This window comes from Phyllopteryx taeniolatus, chromosome 5 (assembly GCF_024500385.1).
Source record: "Phyllopteryx taeniolatus isolate TA_2022b chromosome 5, UOR_Ptae_1.2, whole genome shotgun sequence".
Lineage (NCBI taxonomy): Eukaryota > Metazoa > Chordata > Actinopteri > Syngnathiformes > Syngnathidae > Phyllopteryx > Phyllopteryx taeniolatus.
In genome coordinates this window covers 7075628-7097691 of record NC_084506.1, presented here as the reverse complement: position 1 = coordinate 7097691, position 22064 = coordinate 7075628, and the positions used below count along the sequence as shown (strand labels likewise).

The 22064-nt window shown below is 44.4% G+C and overlaps 2 protein-coding genes across 6 annotated transcripts in view; both read right to left on the bottom strand.

The window, feature by feature from the left end:
• Window positions 1-10230, bottom strand: part of glg1a (golgi glycoprotein 1a) — a 28627-nt gene extending 18397 nt beyond the window's left edge. The window contains exons 1-9 of one of the 2 annotated variants that reach the window (XM_061775032.1): window positions 9784-10230; window positions 6085-6114; window positions 5477-5563; window positions 3747-3962; window positions 2703-2906; window positions 2454-2525; window positions 837-1023; window positions 540-754; window positions 294-415 (exon numbers count right to left, since the gene is read on the bottom strand). In XM_061775032.1, coding sequence (XP_061631016.1) covers window positions 294-415; window positions 540-754; window positions 837-1023; window positions 2454-2525; window positions 2703-2906; window positions 3747-3962; window positions 5477-5563; window positions 6085-6114; window positions 9784-10113 — 1463 coding nt within the window. In that variant the 5' untranslated portion in view covers window positions 10114-10230. The remainder of the gene's footprint in view (window positions 1-293; window positions 416-539; window positions 755-836; window positions 1024-2453; window positions 2526-2702; window positions 2907-3746; window positions 3963-5476; window positions 5564-6084; window positions 6115-9783) is intronic. The other variant, XM_061775033.1, reaches the window with a different exon arrangement.
• Window positions 10231-10650: 420 nt separating this feature from the next.
• Window positions 10651-21340, bottom strand: rfwd3 (ring finger and WD repeat domain 3). Of its 4 annotated transcripts, XM_061775043.1 has the most exons (14): window positions 21105-21331; window positions 18542-18798; window positions 18087-18349; window positions 17960-18018; window positions 17656-17859; window positions 16716-16807; window positions 16529-16643; window positions 16241-16451; window positions 15972-16122; window positions 15728-15904; window positions 13325-13539; window positions 11902-12116; window positions 11453-11526; window positions 11074-11214 (listed from the first exon to the last, which is right to left on the bottom strand). In XM_061775043.1, the coding sequence occupies exons 2-13, from the start codon at window positions 18796-18798 to the stop codon at window positions 11482-11484; spliced, it is 2004 nt and encodes a 667-aa protein (XP_061631027.1). In that variant the 5' UTR covers window positions 21105-21331; the 3' UTR covers window positions 11074-11214; window positions 11453-11481. The 4 variants fall into 4 exon arrangements, with proteins under 4 accessions (XP_061631025.1, XP_061631026.1, XP_061631027.1 ...); XM_061775041.1 differs by lacking the exon at window positions 11453-11526 and having other exon boundaries at window positions 10651-11214; window positions 21105-21325; XM_061775042.1 differs by lacking the exon at window positions 11453-11526 and having other exon boundaries at window positions 10651-11214; window positions 17960-18012; window positions 21105-21325.
• Between the last annotated feature and the right edge of the window lie 724 nt (window positions 21341-22064).

The window sequence follows — 22064 nt, the reverse complement described above, 5'->3', positions numbered from 1 at the left end:
GCGGGTCCCCGCATCACCTTACATCCAAAAAGAGTTTTCCCCGTATTGTCAACTTAACAACGGCGAAAGCTTGCAATGCGCACGGACAACACAACACAAACACACAAAGACAACCTCTAACACGCGCACACAAACAAAAAACAACGTAGACACACACAAAACCAATCCAAACATCCAAACCAAAAGGTAGGACTGGAAGCACCCAACAGTGAACAAAAGCAGTCCAACACGATGGCGGCAACGGCGGCCGCGTGGCTTTTCTGCAGGCACGTGCGGCGGGCAACTCGTCTGACATGGGGTCTCCGTTGCGGATGTGCTTGCAGGCCGTCTGGATGACCGACTCGCAGGCTTCGTTGAGGGCGCGGTCGATGCGGTAGTCTGAGCCCGGGTCGGCCTCCTGGATCAGCGTCTGGAGCTGAGGACGAGCGAGAAACACACACGAGAGCGGAAGCGGTTTCAGCCAGGGTCCTTATGGTCCCAGTGGCCTCCACTGAACTCTGGCAGCGTTCGATGCATTGGATGCCATGGGGGGGACTGACCGCTTGCTGGCAGTTGGCGTCGACGGCGCCCGCGTCGCCGCGGCCCACCCTCATGAGGCAGTGCAGCGTGCGGCCTTTGCGGTGCAGACCGGAGCAGTGGCCCTCGATCTCACTGCGGCAGTGCAGCACAATCTCGGGACTCAGCGAGAAATCCTCCATCAGCATGCGGCGGTAGTCCATCATCTCGCCCTGGCACTCGCCGCTCACCACGCGACCTGCACGGGAAGCGGCAAACAAAAGCAGAGTTCTAACGAGGGCTCTCGGCGTACGCGGCGGCGGCCGTCGTCATTCCGTTACCTCGATGCACGGCCGACTCGAGGCAGAGGAGCAGGTAGGACAGTCGCGCCTCGCGGGCACGGGGCACGCCGGTGTCGGCGCTGCAGCGGTACTTGCGCAGGTCCGACTTGCAGGCTTTGGCCAGAGAGTAGCTGACTTTGTAGTCCTGGGCGATCAACTTCTGCCGGGTGGTCAGCGCCTCGCGACACTGAACGCACGCCCACCCGCAAACACACGCACACACACAACGCAGACAAATGCACACAAAACGCTTTATACAGCAACCGTGACACTACTTTGGGCTAGTGTTTGTGTTTTCTGTTGTAATTATCGTTGAAACCATGATTGTAAAAGTATGGTGTGTGAGACTATTTGGGCAAATTCAGTTTTATCACAGTGTTAATCTCACAGTACGATAATTTTGTGATGTGGTGACATGCCTACGTCTAGCCGATCCAAAACTAAATATGATTATTATTATTATGATCATCATCATCATCATCAGAGGTGGGTAGTAACGCGTTACATTTACTCAGTTACATTTACTCAAGTAAGATTTTCGATAAACCGTACTTGTCACTTTAAATTCACTGTACTTTTTACTTTTACTTATGTGAAGGATCAATACCGTTACTCCGTTACAATAATCAACATGCCGTTTGCTACTTTTATTTATCCATTCATGCGTGTGCGCGTCTATTTTTTGACTCCATCTTCGACAGCTTTGTCATGCAGCTCTTCAAATTTGACTACTCAAACTTGGATATTTCAGCCCACTTCTAACTTGAGAAAACACCTTGCGGTAAGTTGCAGATGTTTCTACTGTTGTTTTGACAGTGGATATGGCAAAATTAGCACTATCCCTATGGTGTCGCACACACAATCACTATGTCTGGTCTGCAAACAGCGTCTTCATGAAGTCATTTAAGTTAATAAAGCAAATAATGTTTCTGTAGGGCCAAATGCATGCGTTGTTGGTTTTTTGGCAGTTAAAAATTTAACTGATGTCACGCGTGTGTTGACTCCCACATATATTTTTTTTTTATTATTTGATGTTCATGCTGATTATTTTTTATTTTTATTTTTTTTAAATCTGAAGTTACTCACAAATTACTCGAGTAGTTTTTTCATTGGTACTTTCTTACTCAAGTAAATATTTGGATGACTACTTTTTACTTTTATTTGAGTCATATTATTCTAACAGTACTCTTGAGTACAATATTTGGCTACTCTACCCAACTGATTATTATATACCAAGACAAGACCATGACAATAGAGGCATATTGTGAATACTACTACATCCGTAGTTATTACCCTATTCATACTGTTTGCACAATATATTTGTCATCAATTGCTCTTGCTCTCTCTCAATATAGTCCGTGTTTAAATGTGTTTGTATTGTTTTAAAAGTGTTTTAAATGACCCCTCCCCCCCCCAAAAAAAATAAGTGTTGTAATTGCAATATAACATGCATAGGGTGTTTTTAAATAGGGTCTTTCTATATTGCGTATTTCACTTATTGTGGAGGTGTTTTGGAATGTACCCGCCAAGATGGAGGGTGGAGGTGGGGATTACTGGATATGTATTGTATGTTTTAATAGGGATTCATGTGCAGTACAGCCAAAGATAAACATTCACCCTTTCCGACATGGCCTCCTCAAACTTGTGGTTGAAGAGACACTTGTAGACGCGACCCTCGCCCGCCAGCGTCTGCACAAACGCACAAGAGCGCACGCTACTCAACACACACACAAACACACAGGTCGGAGCACTCGACTCAACTTTCATCACATTAGTGTTGACTTAAAAAAAAAAAAAAAGAAAGTTGCGCATGCTTTAAAACAGAAAGTAAGAGCGGCGGCTGGCACCCGAGTCCGGCGGACTCACGCTCTCGCAGAAACGCTCCCGGTCGTCCCGGCAGGCGAAGTACAGATATCGGTCCAGGTGGAAATCGTCCGATGAGAGCTCGGCCACCCGCATGATGGCCTTCTTGCACTCGTCCTTGATGGGGTGCGCTCCCGGCCGCTCCTCGGCCTCGCGCACTAGGCCCTTCTCCAGGCACGCTATCACCTCGCCTTGCGAGTGGATGTCCTGTGTGCGCACGCACGGAAAACCAGGGTTATTTTCTGTTTAAATGGCATGCTTTTAGACAATTAATCGACAACTACATTAATAATCAATTAATCGTTTAGAGCCATTCTTCAACTTAAAATTGTGCAAATCCTATGATTTCAGCCTCGCAACTGTAAATATTATCTGCTTTCTGTAGCCCTCCATTATAGCAGACTTATCTTTTGTGTTTAATATATAAAAAAAATAAATTGTCAAACAACTGCTTTTACTTTGGAAAAGGATGACAAAATGTTTTTGCCGATTTTCCGACGGATGTTACGGACCATACCAGGAACTGAACAATTTATGGAAGAAAACAAGTCAGTTTAATCAATTATGAAAATACTCCTTATTTGCACCCTGAAAATGAATAATTGACGTAGTTGAACCTGAAGCAGCCTCAAAAGCGCACACCAAACTAGTAGCCCTTTGTCTGCACTTTCAAAAAAGGTTCACGAGTACACTTCCTCTCGTGTCATATTGCGCAAAGTTCATTTGGTTTTGTTTAATTATTGAATAATACCAAACAACAACAATCAATTAGTAAACTATTCCGAAAAAAATCTATTGTGCAAATTTTTTGTCCAATTAATCGATACAATAATTGAGTCTAAAAATATTCATTGACAGCGGTCCACGCTTTATAATTATTTTGCATGGATGTTGGCTTTTGCCACAACAAAAGTTTACATTCATGCTTACAATTTCCTTAATTCTTAACATCCCAACCCCGGGTGTACACGAGCAGTCAATAGTTTGGACCGGTTTTCTAGTGCTCTTCCAGAAGCAAGTTTCGCATGGATACGCGCGTGGCGCCACCTTGTCTCCCGAGGTGATGCTGCCGCAGTGCAGCGTGTTGATGTCGTCACGGCACTTGTCGGTGAAGCCGCAGATGAGGTGGTAGTCGCTGAAGACGATGCTGGTCATCTTGGTGATGTACTGCTTGCACTGGTAGTCGCTGATGTTGCCGCGGTGTTCCACCAGGCACGATACCAGGTACCCTTTGCCCAGCTCCTCCGCCGCACACTCTTTAATCTGCCGCACAACCACACGCACGTTTTCACATGAGCTACAAGATGACTTCGTCTGGCGCAGGGGGTAAGCAAAACATGGCCACAAGAGGGGGGCTGGGCCCGCTATATTCTTTCATCGGGCCTGTCGAGCATTTACATTAACAAAAGTACGGTAAGAGTTACTGCATTAACTTAGCAGTGTTTTACAATTTATTTTTCTTATTATATTTTTCATTCATTTGCTACAATAAATAATTGACTGAATAATATTAAAAGAAAATTACATTTAAGAATGTCCGATTCAGTTCAATAAATAATTGGTTATTTATATATTTATTCAACTTAATTTCAAATACAATTAAAAATTATAACAAATTTAAATGGCAGTTAATTTATTTGTTTTAACATATTTATTTTTGTATTTATTAAATGTAATTGTAAATAGCACAACAGAAATGTTACAACAATTTTACATATTCAGTTAACATTTTAAATCTGTCAGTACCAAGGACATGTTAACACATATTCAAAAAGACCTTCTTAGAATTCGAACATTCAGTGCCAAAAAACGTGTTTTCAAGTCTATTCCATTTTGTTGACGGGGGGGGGGCTACGGGAGGTTTTGCTGGTGCTCCACTGTCATTGTCAAGCTTACAGACAATGTGAATGAGGCACAATCGCCAGCGGATGGCAGTGATGCACCATTTTTTAATAAAGATAACTCCCAGTTTGCTTCATCGTTTTCTTTCATTTGGTAGATTCGGCGAACATATAATTGCAGAACACAATATGTTGTGGGTCTTGAAAAAAATCTGTCCAAATGCTCTAAAATGGCTCGCAATGTACAGGTTCTTTTCTGAAAATGGCTGCCACTGAGTGAGCTAATTATTCAAATAATTGGTTTCTTAATTATACATGACAAAATGTAAAAAGTTTTTTTTTTTCCCGGGTACTCCCGTTTCCTCCCAAATCCCAAAAACATGCATGCTAGGTTAATTGAAGACTAAATTGCCCATAGGTTTGAATGTGAGTGCAAACGGTTGTGCCCTGTGATTGGCTGATGACCAGTTCAGGATGTACTGCGCCTCCCGCCCAAAGACAGCCGAGATAGGCTCCAGTACACCCGCGAACCACGTGAGTATAAGTGATACAGAAAATGGATGGATGTACAAAGTAAAAAGTAGAATGATTTTTTTGTTGTTTTGAAAACATATTTTACATGCATTTTTTTCATTTTTTATTCATTTAATCATGTCATTAAATAATTGGTTGATTGTACATAAAATATTACTGAAATTATTTCACATACATTTAACAATTCCAATTAAAAATAGATTAGTAATTAACACTATGTAAAAATATGAATGATTGCATTATTAGAATAACCTACGACTTAAATATGCATTAGACGTATTTTCTTTTATGAATGTGATTGCCCACGTGTCCATTTTCCAAATCCAAATTTTCCAGTGCCCTGACGTGGTGTGGCGTGGCGAGGTCAGTGTGATGATGTGTGTTCACGCCGTGTGGCCTCACCTCGGAGATGGTGGCCCTGCACACGTCCACAGCCACGGACTCAAACTTGGGGTCAGTGGTCAGGTTGAGCTTGTAGTTCCACAGCAGCTAAGAGTACCACATTTTATTATTTATTATTATTATATATTTTTTTTTTAAAGGAAAAAGAAGAGCCTTTCAGTATGAACACATTTCATTCACGCGTGCAACTGTGTCACTTCATGGCAATACGACGAGCACGCCTCCACTTGATGGCGCTCTTCTGCTCTTCATGACCTTTTTTTCTAATTCAAATGTTGTATGCAAGTAAATGTGGAGGATTACAGTGATTCCCCGTTCATCTCGGACATACTTTCAAGTATTCCTTAGCGTTGCCTCCTCTTGCTTTTAATTAATTAATTCAATTAATTAATTAATTAAGCTGCATGTCTTCCAGTAGAGCTCAGTGCTGCCTTGCATGTGTGTGGCATAATGTGGTATTACACTAAAGGCACGCAAGTCTAAATTTGGACTTGCCAATACAGTGCAAAAGGCCAAAAATAACGATGATTTGAAAATCCACGATAACGCGGGGAACACTGTGCACGGTGTATGCTGGGAAGTTGCGCTGAAGGCAGGAACACACTTACGTGGCTGCATTCCGCTGCGATTTCCGTCTCCTGAAAAACAAATGCACACAAAGTTGAGTGAGTAGAGCTTCCAGAAGCTTCTTCATGTTTTGCGTGAGTGCTTCTCAAAATAGGGTGCAGCCAGATGGAGCTGGGGATGTGTTGCCAAATATATTTGCAATAAATTATGTGGTATTGTTTAAAAAAAAAAAAGGCTTTGCTCCAAATGGGGACCAATTAAATCCTTTTTGACCTTTTTGATGTTTGTGACATCGACACAAATCTGGCACCTCAAAACCATAAAACCAGATTCAAAAAGACCTTCCGAGGACAAAATAATTTATTTTCAGATATACAGTAAAACTATTAAACACCACGTGCGACGCTGGCTCAACGCACAGCTCAAGTTTAACGTCAACGTCTTTTTTGTTCGCCAGTGACAGGCGGCGAAACTTGCCTGACTTCCATGTGACATTTCTCTCCCTCCCTCTTAATCTTATCATTCGCTCAAAAGCTGTGCTGATCTCAAATCAAATCGACGTGGGAACGGAACGCAGCCAATCAAGAAGCGCCCGAGAGTGACGAACACGGAAACGACCGTAAATGAAAACATACGTCTGACCCGATGTCGTTTTAAAAGTGGCTTCCCCAGACAGCAAGAAGTCTTTTCCACAGCAAGTTGTTTTTGAGGACATCGTCATTTTCCAAGGCTCTCGACTCCGGCAACATCGATGAACACGCGGGAAATATGCGCAAGTGTTTCTCCTTCTTCAGTTTTGTGAGATCATCACACAAGATTTTGAGATTGACGGTGAAACAGAATCTTTACAACCAAAACTGTTGAATGCCCGATTTGATATCTTTATGTGTGGGGTCTGTAGCAGATTACAAACTTGAAAGATTTCAAAAGTCCTTCAGTGCGTTCAGTACACAGTCTGTGAGTGTTTAATAGTACCATGTCAGTTTTGGTTGTACAAAGTGAAAAAAGTGAGTATCATCGAGGGTGTAATTTTGTGTGTCTATTTTTAAACGCATGATAAAATCTTCAACAATGTGAGCAGACGCCTTCTCTCCACCGAAGTCTTCGTCCTCCCACTGGACTCCACGTCCACCAAACCACAACACACACACGCGCGCACACGTTGTGCGTCTAACAGCAGCAAGAGGCCCCGCCTGCCTGCCTGCCAGCCAGCCTGCCGGACTTCACATCCAGGCGCACCGCTAACTGGGACCCAACAATACGTGCGCGCACACACTTGGTGCTCTTTCAATTGCTTTACTGAACAAACGGTAACAAAAATAAACACGTTCATTCATACACTAGCTGAACAGCCCCAACTGCAAACGCCAAGGCACCTAACAAAACACGCAGACTAGCTAACACTGTTAGCCAGTCGCTATCCGCAGCCAATAACAGCCAGCGCTACCCTGTCATTCGCCGACACCCACGTCACTCACCAAGCGTTGCCCCGCCTTTTAAAGGCACACAACTCAGTCTCAGATACGACAGTGTGGAATGTGAGTAAGGTGACCCCGAGTGGACAACAATGATACCTGCACCTCACATGCACATTTAGTTGTTGAATAATGCACATTAAGCTATAGTTATATGTTTATTCAATTACTCAATAATACTCAAATTGGTCGAATACTCAATTCGAAAAATATTCCGACAGCTGAACCTTTGTTTAAAAAAAATTATATATATATATATATATATCCCGTTGACATCATTAACATGATTTTTATTGGCGCGTCTTGTCCAATCAAGTTTAGGACGAACCAGGAACAAACAGCGGACCAACTAATTGCAACTGTGCTGACCAATGTTTAGCAGAGCACCACTTGCAAAGTCACACAAACCTTTGGCCTCTGCACTTGGAGGGTTTAGATCAGGGGATCTTGTTGATTTTTAAGGCCAGCTATATAAAGAAGTTTGTCACACAAGACCGACTCAGTTCAGCCGAATTATGTTGTTATTTGCGCTTTATTATGTGTCCTGTTTGTCTATGCTTGGACTTGGATCTGTTACAGAAAATAATGCTGATTGATTGATTGAAGCCACACACAAAAAGCCAGTGACCAAGGTCAGTGCGCCGTTGCCGTGACGATACGCCAGTAATCATTTTAAAGTACATGACGTACTCACAAAATGGCAAAAAGGTCGAGAGATGTTTGGAAAAAATGTCTAATAGAGCCTTGCTTACAAAATAATGATTAGCCTCACTTTTCAGGCTGATCTATTAAATCAATTTTATACAGGATTAATTCTTTTGGGGGGGGTAAAGAATTTTGGGTGGGGCTTGTGGGGTCAAGGATTTGTTTTGAGGGAAAATATTTTGGTGTGAAAAATATTTTTTTGCAGGTAAAACATTTTGGGCGTTTGGGATTGACACTCAAAATGTTTGGATCCAACCGTTACGTGCAACTTTGTCATCAGATACTGGAGATCTTCGCACCTTATTATCACGATCCTCCTCACCGAAGAAATATTTTGCAGAAGATAATTTTTGCAAAAACGTTATTTGCAGGAAATATTTTTTTTTTTAGAGGAAAAAAGATTTTTGCAGGGGAAAACAAAAACAAAACTACTGGATGAAAAAAAATGGCAGGTAAACAAAGGGGGAGGGGGTGGAATTTCACAGGGAAAAACGTTTTTGTTTTTTTTGGGGTGGAAAAATTCCCCCCCAATGTTGGAAATTTGACCCGAGGTATGTGCACCCAAGTCTACATCAGTGAAGAGCATCACATGGACCAGCCGAACCACGCAGTTTGACGGCTCATTTTTGTGATGTTAAATTGTTGAAAATGTTAACTGGTTAAGGATCGAAAGCGCACATTTGGCATTTTCTACTTTTCGTATCCAACTTTGTCATCAGCTGCTGAGATGCTCGAGTCTCCTGCTGGAAGTGAGGGGCAGCTCCAGGCGAGCCCCTCACCGACCGGCTCTGCGGCCGTCAATTACTCAAGTGGCAGCTTGCGGCCGTCTTGCTTTATCGGTGCCTAACTCGAGTAAACGCCGTAATTAGTGGCAGAGACAAAGAAAGAAAGGAAGAAAATCGCTCGGGGAAAGGTGCACTTCCTTTTGCCAGCACCTCCAGCGACATTCACTTGATTGGCAGTCACAGTCGTCTTTTGTTCAATTATTATTACACACGGTTGCTTTTCCACCAAGCTGCTCGTCAAACACCACCGAACTTCAATGCCCATATGGCGATTTTGGACGTCCCAGCGCTCTTCTGAAGTCCCCCAAAACAGAATTCTCATCGGTAGACATTAGCGAGTCAAATGTTGTTGAGGGGTCGATTCGGCATCTACGTTAGAGCGTGCGTCTCCCTTCATCTTTCCCTGCGTATTTACAGTGGCGCTGGGCCGACGTTGCGACCGACAAACCCGACACCGAAGAGCGCTAGAGTGGCACGTCGAAAACACAGCGAAACTAATTTGGAGAAAAAGCAGCACGCCGAACGGAAATGCTCGGGTGACACTTTGAGTAAAGTTCCTTATTCGATGATATTCGGACAAGAACGCGAAAGAGTCCGAGTGGTCCAAATAGTCATGGCGTTTCCGCGTGACGTTCTCAGTGGACGTGGGCTAGCAGGTGGCTAACAGAGGTAGCTTAGCTTAGCTTAGTTTAGCTGGCCGCTAGCCGCTGGCCACTGGCCGCTGGCACACCCCGCCTGCTTCCAAAGCCCCAAAGGCCGTCGCCGAGTCACCCACCTCCTTCTTGTCCTGGAGACACTCGAGCACCGCCAGGTTGTTGTTCCACGTTTCCTTGGCGCACAGGCGCGTCAGGTCGTCCCTGCAAACCGCCTCCTCGGACAATTTCCAGCCGCCGGAGCGCTTCCGAGGTGCGGAGGCCCCGCCGCCGGGGGCCGGGTTCCTCTCGGCGGCGGCCGGTAGAGCGCCAGCGCCGCCGGGCAGGTTCTGGAGGTTGGCGGCGACGGGCCTCGCTTTGGCCAAGCCGTTGGCGTCTGCTCGACTCGGCCGGAAAAGCGACGAGACGCACAAGAAAAGCAAGAGCTGGGGAACACGTATACAGTCCGCCATCTTAACGCGGTCAGCAGTCAGCCTGCTGCTGCGTTCAGGGGCGCTCGGGTATTTGGGATGCCGGGAAAGAGCTCGCCAACTCTCTCCTCTCGGCCGGTGGGCGGCTCCTGAATAATTCATCAGCGCGTGCGGGGTCGGGCGGCGCGTCGTCCAATTGCACAAGCGCGCGGAAAATCCTCTCTGCGCACGCGTCGCATCGTTCGAACGCAGTCATACGTACGGCACATACAGAAAATGTTTTCATTTCAATGAATTCAATCAATAAAAAATGATATAGTATTACTGGAATGCCTGCCTAAACAAATGTTTTAACTGCGTTCTAAAAGTGTACACTGAAAAGCCAGCTCTTAGCACATAAGTACATACAATATTTACTTACATTTATGTATACATATTTATATCCATCCAGCCGTATACACACAGTATACACATAAATGTATATAAATACATATAAAACATTCAATTTCTATTGTCACTTTTTATTCATCAAGGGTTTACTCAGAGTATTTTGCATACACAGTAACACTTCAAACCAACTCAGACTGAAAATATCTTTTTTTTTAATTATTTTTTTTTTTATTCACTTGCTCGAGAAACAATGAAATGACACGTATAAAACAATCGTACGTCATGGTACAGACATCGTGCACATAGACAACATTTGAAGACAGGAAAAGTTTCGTAAGGGTGGCTTGCTGTACAAACCACTGATGACCACTTTAGGCTGGTGCTGAGTTCAAGGCCGCTCGGACATGAGGAGTCTGTTGAAAGACCCTGAAACCTTCTTTCCTCCCATTAAAAAATTCGAGGATTTAATATCCAGATGTGCAGTACCGTCCATAAAAAGTGGGGGAGAACGAACGGCTTCTGAACGGCGAACATGATGATCAGAGTCTACCTGGCGCCGCCTCGCGTCCACTTTTGCTTTTAGCGCTTCGTCTGAGTCTTTGCGCTCGTTCACTTCCACTTGTAGAGCTTCAGCATCTTCTCTGTCAGCGAGGCCAGGAAGTGCTCGCCATTCACCGTGAACGGAGAGATGTCCAGCACGGGCAGGTCGGCCGGAAGCTTCTGCAGGAGAGCGCCGCTGGACGCCTCCCACACCTGACAACCAAGTGCAAATATTAATTTCATTTATTCGAGAGCCACAGGAAGTAGCAGATCTTCAAACAGAAAGTGGCGCTTCAGGACTCGTACATCAAAATCACTTTTTCGCATTGTAATGAATTGAAATTCCATTAATCGGTTCCAGCGAGAAACACAGCACTGTATTGTCTAAAAAAAAATAAAAGAGAATGTCAAGAAATAAACTGGTTTTAAAAAGTGCAATTACTGTACATACTGTAGATTCATGTCTTTAAGGGGCGTGGCCTAGTGAATGGAGTCAGGTTCACCTGTTAGTCTGCGTGTGAGCGTCTGGGAGTGTACAGTAGACAGTAATGACATCATTAAATAGATATAGAAAAACCACAAAAGTCAGAAGTAGTGTGCCCTGAAAAGAAACCTAATAAAGTTTTTTTTTTGTTTTTTTACATCAGTGATTTCAAACAATACAAGGTCCTACATTGCTAGCGGGGCCTTTCTTTAGGCAGTTGCTTGGCCGTTTTAACTCCACAAGCTGTAATTCTTGTTATCTTTAAGTGTTATTTAAATGGCGAGTTTTGTGAGTTTTTCGGTGAATAGATTCCACAGAAAAAAAACAAATAAGTCACTTTGTGACTTGCAAACCACAAATATGCAGCACCAATTTGTAAAGATCATTTGCGGCCGCCGTGCATTTTCCGGGCGTACCATGGTCGATTGCGACGCCTCGTCTCCGGCGCACACCAGAGCTCCGCCTCCGTGCGGGCCGGCAAAAATGGCGTTTTTGGTGAGGAGTTTGCAGGACGAGCCGGCGCTGAAGGTCTGGACGGGCGAGCAGGAGCAGCCGGGCGGCTCGCCGGCATCCTGCTGCGGCGTCCGCGTCAGCGCCATCAGGACGCAGCGCACCGTCGGGTGACCGCGGCCTGCGGGGACGGTGCGAGCCAGCAAAAATTTATTTGTATGGCACCTGTCACCAACATAATGACACAAAGTGCAGGACGTAGGACAGTACAGTGGACCCCCGCATACTTGCAGTCTGACATTTTGTAGAGGAGAAAAGCAAATGAACAAAAGATAAATAAAAATACAATAAAAGTAACATCCAGTGGGGGAATGAGTGGTGCCTTGACATAAGAGTTTAATTCATTTCGTGAGTATGCTTGTGACTCAAAACACGTATTTCAAATCATCTTTGGCCGTTGGAATGAATTTAAATTTTGTTAATCCATTCCAGACCCCCCGCCAAAAAACACCTATACTTTTTATGTGTTATTAATAAGGAAATAGAGAGCTCTAATATTGTCCTGTATAAAACCAGTAATAACGTACATACATAGAATTTAAAGAAAACGTTTGTGCATCATGAGTTAATGCTTCAATTCAATTCATTGTCCGCTCCTTCTGGCATGCCCACGTTGGCCAACAGGTAGTATAATAAAAGGATGTGTTGTCGTCAACAAATTGGCTCTTACGTCTGTTTTTGGTTTTTTTTTTCCCCCCCGCATGCTATAGTGTACAAAATGAACCATCAGTTGCATACAGAAATCGCAGTGTTCAAAGAACAAAACCAACATATTATAAATCAGGAATGCTCAGCTTCACCTTGACAGGTGCCACCCTCATATCTGTTTAACAACAAGACTTTTCCTTTTCTTCCTTTTTATGTCTACCATCCTCCACAAAGAATGCTCGCAAAGACACGTGGTAACAAAGAGCATGAGCATCTCCAAGGCTTTCTTGGATTTGGTGATGCCAAAATGCTGAGAGCGTTGTTGTTCTGATGACTCGTGACGAATCACACAAGTGGGTGAGCGGAACACATATGTCTTGACCTCCGCTGAAACCCTGAGCCCGATGGACCGAACCCCCGGAGTTCCATTGAACCCAGGCTAAGAACCACTGTTTTAAATAGAATAAATAAAGAAAAAAATGGATGGATGGATATTCCTCATTTCTTTACTTGCGTCCATGTATTTTCAAGACCAATCTTTGCAGCGCGTGTGTCATCTACGTCATGTTCTCTTTAATTATGCATGATATCAACCTCATTAAGCAACAAACATTTTGCGACATCTCCTGAAAATGAGTTTACAACTGGTCGTCCTGCGCGGCTACGGCGGCGGAGTCTCACCGGCTCGGTACGTGACCAGGCAGTGTCGGCTCTCAGTCTCCACCTGGATGTCGGTGCAGCTTCCCGCCTCCAGCGGCAAGACGTGCGGCTTGTACGTGCTCTCGCTGACGTGCTCCCAGAAGTAGCCGCCCTCCAGCGTGCCGGCGATCAGTCCGCCGCACGGGAACGAACTGGACGCCGCGCGAGGGATGTAGCACAGCGAAGCCACCGGTGCCCTGAAACAACAAGTCACAGATTTTGTTTTTTGATTTGTAGGAAAACACTTTGTTAACAAAAGACAAATTAAAATAAATAAATAAATAAATACAAATGAAATACAAATGCTACAAAGGTACCAAGATAGGACACTTGTTAAAGAAAAAGGATATGTGCCTTTTTATTTATTGTGTATTGTTTGTTTGTGTTCCATGACTACTTGCTGTCCGGGACCAGGGCACGTTTGTAATTTTAATCTCAATGAGGCCATCCTGGTAAAACAAATTAAAATAAAATTTAATAAATACAAAGTTGGAGAAGAATTACAAGTAGTTGAAAATGTTGGGAGTTACAAAGAAGTTGAAGAAAAAGCTTAGGTTGAATTGAGTTGGAAATGAAATTGAAGAAGTTCAAGTTAGAGTTAAAGCAGTTAAAAGAAAAAGTTGAACAAATAGAATGAGTAGAGGCTGAAAAAAGAAGTAGGGTAGGAGGTAGAAAAGGTAGTATTAGTTGAAGTACTTGAACAAGTTGACGAAGTACAAACCCAATTCCAATGAAGTTGGGACGTTGTGTTGAACAAATAAAAACAGAATACAATGATTTCCAAATCATGTTCAATCTATATTTAATTGAATACACGAGATAAAAGACAAGATATTTAATGTTCAAACTGATAAACTTTATTGTTTTTAGCAAATAATCATGAACTTAGAATGTTATGGCTGCAACACGTTCCCAAAAAAGCTGGCACAGGGTCATGTTTACCACTGTGTTACATCACCTTTTCTTTTAACAACATTCAATAAACGTTTGGGAAGTGAGGACACTAATTGTTGAAGCTTTGCAGGTGGAATTCTTTCCCATTCTTGCTCGATGTACAGCTTCAGCCGTTCAACAGTCCGGGGTCTCCGTTGTCGTATTTTACGCTTCATAATACACCACACATTTTCAATGGGAGACAGGTCTGGACGGAAGGCAGGCCAGTCTAGTACACGCACTCTTTTACGACAAAGCCACGCTGTTGTAACACATACAGAATGTGGTTTGGCATTGTCTTGCTGAAATAAGCACGGGCATCCATGAAAAAGACGTTGCTTGGATGGCAGCATATGTTTCTCCAAAACTTGTGTGTACCTTTCAGCATTAATGGTGCCTTCACAGATGTGTAAGTTACCCATGCCATTGGCACTAACACAGCCCCATACCATCACAGATGCGGCTTTTGAACTTTGCGTCCATAACAGTCCGGATGGTTCTTTTCCTCTTTGACCCGGAGGACACGACGTCCACAATTGCCAAAAACAATTTGAAATGTGGACTCGTCGGACCGCAGAACACTTTTCCACTTTGCATCGATCCATCTTAGATGAGCTCGGGGCCAGAAAAGCCGGCAACGTTTCTGGGTGTTGTTGATAAATGGCTTTTGCTTTGCATAGTAGAGTTTCAAGTTGCACTTACGGTTGTAGCGCCGAACTGTATTTACTGACATTGGTTTTCTGAAGTGTTCCTCAGCCCATGTGGTGATATCCTTTACACATTGATGTCAGTTTTTGATGCAGTGCCGCCCGAGGGATCGAAGGTCACGGGCATTCAATGTTGGTTTTCGGCCTTGCCACTTCCATGCAGTGATTTCTCCAGATTCTCTGAACCTTTTGATGATATTATAGACCGTAGATGATGAAATCCCTAAATTCCTTGCAATTGTACGTTGAGGAACATTGTCCTTAAACTGTTCGACTATTTTCTCACGCACTTGTTCACAAAGAGGTGAACCTCTTGTTCCCAATGAGCCTGTTCACCTGTGGGATGTTACAAACAGGTGTTTGATGAGCATTCCTAAAGTTTCTCAGTCTTTTTTGCCACCTGTTCCAGCTTTTTTGGAACGTGTTGCAGCCATCAAATTCTAAGTTCATGATTATTTGCTAAAAACAATCAAGTTTATCAGTTTGAACATTAAATATCTTCGTAGTGTATTCAATTAAATATAGGTTGAACATGATTTGCAAATCATTGTATTCTGTTTTTATTTGTTTAACACAACGTCCCAATTTCATTGGAATTGGGGTTGTAGTTGAAGAAAACTAAGTTGAAAAAGTAGAAGCCCTAGAAGTGGTTGAAGAAAACAAAAGTACAAAAAAAGTTCAAGAAGTTGAACCCTAAGCTGAAGATGTGGAGCCGCGGGCGCCATTGAGAAGAAGTCGTGAGCACCTGGAGCGCAGCGGCTGGAGCTCCTGCACGTGGGCACTGGTGTCTCTGACGTCGTAGAGCAGAACGGAGCCGTTGCTGAGCCCCGCGTAGACGTAGTTGGGGTCGTCCACACACCAGCAGCAGCTCCACACCGGCTTGCCCGCGTTGTACGTCTGGACCACAGTGTTGGCCAGGAGGCTGCCAACGGAGGAAGTTACACGCAATACACCAGATAACCACTGGAGGCCGTCGACGGGCACGTTACCTTGTGAGTTTGAGCGTGCTGTCCAGAGAGGCGGACAGCAGCAGTCCGTCGTTCTGCCGGTTGAAGCACAAACCTCGGATCTGAGCCCCGTGGATGGGAACGTACTGACTGGACCTGATGTGGGCCAGGCTCACCTTCTTCACACCGTAGCCTGAGGGGCAAGAGTGTGGGGTGAGGTGATGGAGTAGAAATAAGAGAAGGGGAAGCAGAGGCCAGCAGTGTCTTGCCAGGCAGGAGAGGAAGAGGAGGAGAAGGCAGCGCGGTCTTACCAGGCAGGAGTGCGGTGTGAGCTGAAGGCTGCGAGGCCAGCAGACAGTTGAGCGATTCACAGTGGGCCAAAACCCGGCAGCCTCCGTTGGCCGACACAATCACCGCATCATAGAAGCTGTACGGCGCCACCAAGTGGGACCTGGGAAAACACCGAGGCGGGGAGGCGGCAGCTGAGCTCCCGCCAGCTTGAACCATCTTAGCTTTCATCTCCTGCCGGACAAAAAGAGCGACAGCGTCGGGTGTCTGCGGAAGACTCGGTTTTTACTCTGGAAACAGGAAGTACACACCTGCAGTTCCTGTTGAGCTTGACCAAACTTGTTGGTGATCACCTGAAGTTTGAGTTTGTACTGAGCCGATTCCAGCTCGGCCTTCCTCCTCAGAGACTGCTCCTCCTCCAGAGACCTACACGCACGCAGGAGCTGAGCACGCAGCGGTCGGCAGTGAAGCGGCGCAAAAGCCCAACGGACATTTTACCTCTTGAGGCTCTCGTGCTCGCTGTTGTCCATGACTCTCAGCTTGGGGGCGTACAGCAGCAAGATGTCTGAGCGCTTCGCCTTCTTGTTGCACTGGCAGCGAGAAGGAAAAGCTCGTGAGGACCTACATCACAACGCAGATGCCGCGCCAGGCCAGTAAAACTCAAATTTGAGTTCCGGGGCCACAGTCACCCCAATTTGATCTCAAGCGGGCCGGACCGCTATATTCGTGGCCGAATAAGCTAGAAAGAACAACTATTCCAAATGTTTCCCATTGTTTTGGGGCAAATAATTACAAGAACATTTGGAAAATATTCATTTATTTTCTATTATCTTGTTGCAAATCTAATGAGCAATCTAAAATTTCTAAACAAAAAATAGTGCAATTTCAGCAGTAGTGTAAAGCCGTTTTTTTTTTTTAATATTCAAGGTTTTAAAATATTTCTACAGGAGGTATATATTTTCACAGAACAGTAGTGCAAAGTTAGCACAGCATTTTAAATGAAGTAGGGCAGTAGTATTTTTAGGCTCCTGAAAGTTGGCATCTTTTAGCCTTCACAAGTGCATCAATATCAGGCGTCAAATCCTGACCAGCAGCCAATTTCAGAAAGTCATTAAGTGGTACAGTAAGTTGTCAATTAAGTAACTTATTTTTACTACAGTTAGTTACAGTTACAGACATTAGCCTACCTATGGCATCTCAAAGTTATGTGGTTCTAAATACATATGTAATTCTCTTCAGGTTTACTTTGACAGTAAACTGCAGATGGGAGCGGCAAGAAACAAGTTGAAGCTTCTTTTTTTTTTTTTTTTTTTTTTAAATTGTTCACAATTTGTCAAAGTGCTGCTTCACAGTACTCGGCCATTAAAGAGGGTTTTTGTTTCTGACAGACGGGTCAGCCAGGCGGCAGGCAGACACCCGGCAGACGGCTGTCACCGACCTGCGGACATTTGGCAGCAGAGCGCTGAGAGGTCAGCCATCTCTGGATGCAGGTGAATCCGAAAAGATGTCCGCAGCGCAGGGCGGCGATGCGATGGTCGCCCGCTGCCGTCCACGCCTCGAAGCAGATGCTGCACGTGTCGCCCTCGCCCTCCTCGCTCTGGGACGCCGGCGCAGCGGGTGGCTGGAAACTCAGACGACGACGCTTCAACGTGGGAAAGAAATGTTGACTGTTCATCTGGACTCCGCATTTGTGCGATTGATCAGAACAGTTTGACCTAGGAAAAACCCCGTTGTCATGTTACCTGTACACCAGAACATCCATTACCTCCTCCTACTTCTTCCTCTCGTTGGACGTCTGCAGCTGAACACAACAAAGCTGAGCCAAAACAAAAGAACAACGGCGTCTTCCAATCAGAAAGTGACACTCACGAGGGGGCGTGGCGGCAGCTTGCGGCGCCCCTGCGCTCTCATCGGAGCCGTCAAGGCGAGGGTGAGCGGGCAGGGCGGGTAGGGCTGGATGGACGGCGGCCGGCGCCACCTCACCCAGCTCTTCGTCGTCAGACTCGCTGGACTCTGTGCTGCTGGACGTCGGCTCGGCCCCGGCAGCGGCGGCGGGCGCTCGCAGCAGGAAGTCGGGGAAGCCTCTGGAGGACGCGGCGGTCTGGCTGGAGTAGTGCACCCGGAAGCCCTGTCTGGAGGCGCCAGGACACGCCGTGAAAAAAAGTAAAACCAACACAACTTTCTTTTCTTGATGTGGCCAAAAACATTTGACCAAATGACAGCCTAATTACTACAGACATTCCCTGTCAGTGAACTTACAAATAGCGAACCACGAATATGCGGGCGATTACCGTGCAGTTTTAACAACAAAGGCATCGACTCACCTGACCCGCCTCCGCGGGGGCGGCGACTGTGTGGCGGCGGCGGCGCCCCCTCGGCCCGTACTCCTCTGACTGAAAGCCCAGGTGGCGGGAAGTCTGGGCGAGAACACCGCCCGCGCTCCCCCCTCGCCGCCGCCCGTGCCATCGTCCTCGTCCACTTCGGTGCTGCTGCCCGAGTCGGAGACGATGACAGGTGCAGCGAGGACGACGGAAGGGCCGCCTGCGCTGCGCTGGAGGGAGTCCACCTCCATGGCCTCCATCTGGAGGGCGCATAGATGTCATCATTTCACTTCACAAACTCATCCTCGACTTCTGATTTCAAAACTAGTTGTCCATCAATTTGTTGTGTATTGTGTGTGTGTGCTGTAATAATATGGTGAGGTGATTAAACATTTTTATGGTTTCACAGTCATACCAGCTCTCTGAGGGAAACCCTAACTGCAATGTGGCTCCAACAAAAATAACTTTGACACCCCTGTTTTACACCATTCATCATGCAGGCAGGCCTGCAATTTAGTCAGCAAAAAGCATTACCCAGAATTCATTGCAGTGATATTTTAAACTACAGTGGTATAGAAAATCAAGCTAAACGTTGCTCTTTACTTGAATTTGTGCCTGTCGATATTATTATGAGTGTGTGCATTAGCTATCCGTCAAGCTAAGGTTGGTATTTGTGGATTTATTTCATAAAACTCTGAATGTGGCTTGTTTTTGTTTTTAAGGTACTCAAGTAAGGTTTCTTTTTCTGCTAAAAACAAGAGCCCAGTTGACCTTCTGGTAGTCATTGCTGCCACGTTGAAATAATTTAGCCTATAAAGCTGACTGTATCAGAGATGTGAAGGTGAGCAAATACACTTTAAAGAAAATCTGCAATGCACTGAATACCGCGAGTGATTACTCTAATCCATGCACACAGTACAGAAACATGCACTTGTAATGTAAATTATAGTCATCATGAGATCAAACTGCAGTAAAGGCTATTACCAACTATACAAAAATATCAAATAGCTCTTGAAAGGTAGCTTTTTCTCTCGTTGACCCAATTACAAAACAAATATAACAGATCAAATCCAATTTTTCTATGATTTTGATATGCGTTACCTGAAAACTAGCTGCTCAACTTGTGTTAGGCACACAAGTAGCAGCTAACGTAACCTGTTAAGTGCTAACCAGTAACTACTAACTCGTAGCCGATAACAGCTGAGTGCTACCTGCAAACTACTACCTGCATATAAAGTTAAAGAGAGGTGTATACTTTTTATATCCACCTGCAGCCTTGTTTTGTTTTTGCATTCTGCCTGGTGAGCCTACAGTATTGTGCTGTTGAACAAGTGGAAACAATGTAGTATAAGACCATTTCTTGGGCCTGACTTTGCCTTCATTTGTTATTTTACAAATAATTTTTTTAATTTGATGTATTGTTTTAGATTAAGTGCTATTTCTCAGCAAAATTTGAATTTGTACATGAATATTTGATTTAGTTATTTTTATTTTATTTGACGTTCATCCTTCAATTAAAAAAAAAAAGCAATCACAAGTCACTCACTACTAGAGTACTCTTACATGAGTACAATATTTGGCTATTCTACTACTCTTCTAAATGAGTGCTATTAAGAATGTGCTAATGGCTATACAGTACATACTACAGTGTAACTTGAGCTGAAAAGAAATTTTACTTGAAGTCTGGTAGGACTATTAACCTGCTCACGACAGTAAATTTAAATAAAAGGTATACCTCTGTGCCTTACTGAGCATATAGTGTTTTCTATCGAAGCTATTAGAAACTGTTGAAACAATAAATTAGAGCAGGGGAAAACAAAATGTGTGCTGGTTTTCACATCTGCTATAGGTTTCCAAGTATTCATTTGATTTATGATATAAATCGCCGACGCAAAGTTAAAAAAAAAATTTAAAAATAAAAAATAGTAATGGCCGTAATCGTTATTTTTCCAATATTGTGAAGCCCTAATTACAATTATTTTCTTTGAGTGTCTGTAATTTCCAGCCTCCAAACAAGTTAGCATATCAATAAAGATAACTGCTAAATGAAGTGCTAAAAAGTAGCTGCAAAGTACCTGTTGAAACAAGAAATCAGAGAGGGAGAAACAAATGTGATCTTAGTTTGACGTCTGTTATAAGTTTCCCTGCATTTATTTGATATTGCGATGTTTATCGCCGACGCCAAGTTTCAAATAAAAATAATAATAATAATCGCAGTTATTTTTCCAACAAAGTGAAAGTCTAATTACAATGACCTTCTTTGAATGTCTGTAATGTCCAGTCTTCAAACAGATTAAGAAATACACTTTTAAAAAAAAAAAAGATCCAGGAGCTGCAGATAACTGCTCAATTAAGCGCTAATAAGTAGCTGCATACAACGAACCGCTGTTAAATGCAATCCAATAAATGCTAATAGCTGGGCGTTACCTACTAGTCGATAAACTTATTTGCTAACTAGTAGCTGCTAAAGGCTATGTCGACAAGCCAACTAGTAGCTGCTGCTAACTAGTAACTCCAAGACAAGTGAGTGCTAGCCACTAGCCGCTAAAGAGCTTCTTCTGCTTACCGGTGCGAAAGTCAACGTTTCCCGGCGCCGCTCAAGTCCTTTCAGCTCATGGCTCACCGGACGGAGGGAGGGACGGCAGGCCTGCGACTGCTCCGAACGCGCAGCCCGAGCAAAAGATGGAAAAGTCGGTCGGTCGTAGCCTGACTAGCGCGACAACCGGTGAGAGATTCTCCCGGGCTTGTGCACCTTACTTCCTGATAACGACGTCCTGTTGCTGTTACGTCACGAGAAAGGATCGCTTTTCGTTGACAAGAGGTCTCACACAACAAAACAAAATCAAAAAGACAGTAGGTCTCAGACGCGCGCGTTCGCAAAAAGTGCGTCCTGAAAAGTGTAGGACGGTAGGACATGTCATCATGTTTGGAATAATATGATGTCGATGTATTACACTGCTATTGTTCGAGGAGCAATTAAATTGGATTCGTGCTGTTCACATTCTCTTGAAAAGCACATCGTGACGTCACTTGAGAAAAGTCGAGGGGCGCTCGTTCTCAGTTCTCGCCCGTCATTCCGTCACGGCCCGCCAGAGGGGGCGCGCATCCCACTTTGAGAATCAAATGAAGCGGAAGTCACGCAAATGGGAATGAAATCAAATCGAGTGAAAAACATTTGAATATGTAATGCATTAATTTGATAGTATTCTAAGAATGTAAATAGTCAGAGGCAACGAAAAAGCTGAGACTTTTCTGCATAAAAAACAATGATGCAAGAAAATACTGATGATGTAGCTGAATCATGGTTTCCAAAGAAATTAGGTGAGGTAGCACGTAAGAAAAAGCAATTTTCACTTTTCTCCCGTGATGAAACATTTGCATTTCGACAATGCAAATGAACCGGCCAGTCAGGGGGTTCCAATCCGGCCGCTGGGGAAAGAGACCACGACTGTTGTTCATTTGTGGCCACCGGAGGGCGCACTGACAACCACTTACCACTTAAATGGCATCCCATCCTGATTTGAGC

What these genes read in the sequence shown, in the direction of transcription:
- rfwd3 (XM_061775041.1), bottom strand. Translation starts at nt 18,798, where the DNA reads ATGGAGGCCATGGAGGTGGACTCCCTCCAGCGCAGCGCAGGCGGCCCT. An exon ending in CTGCTGCCAAATGTCCGCAG is followed by an intron (nt 16,808 to 17,655) that starts GTCGGTGACAGC and finishes TCTCGCTGCCAG; the next exon opens with TGCAACAAGAAGGCGAAGCG. An exon ending in CCTGGTCACGTACCGAGCCG is followed by an intron (nt 12,117 to 13,324) that starts GTGAGACTCCGC and finishes CCGTCCCCGCAG; the next exon opens with GCCGCGGTCACCCGACGGTG.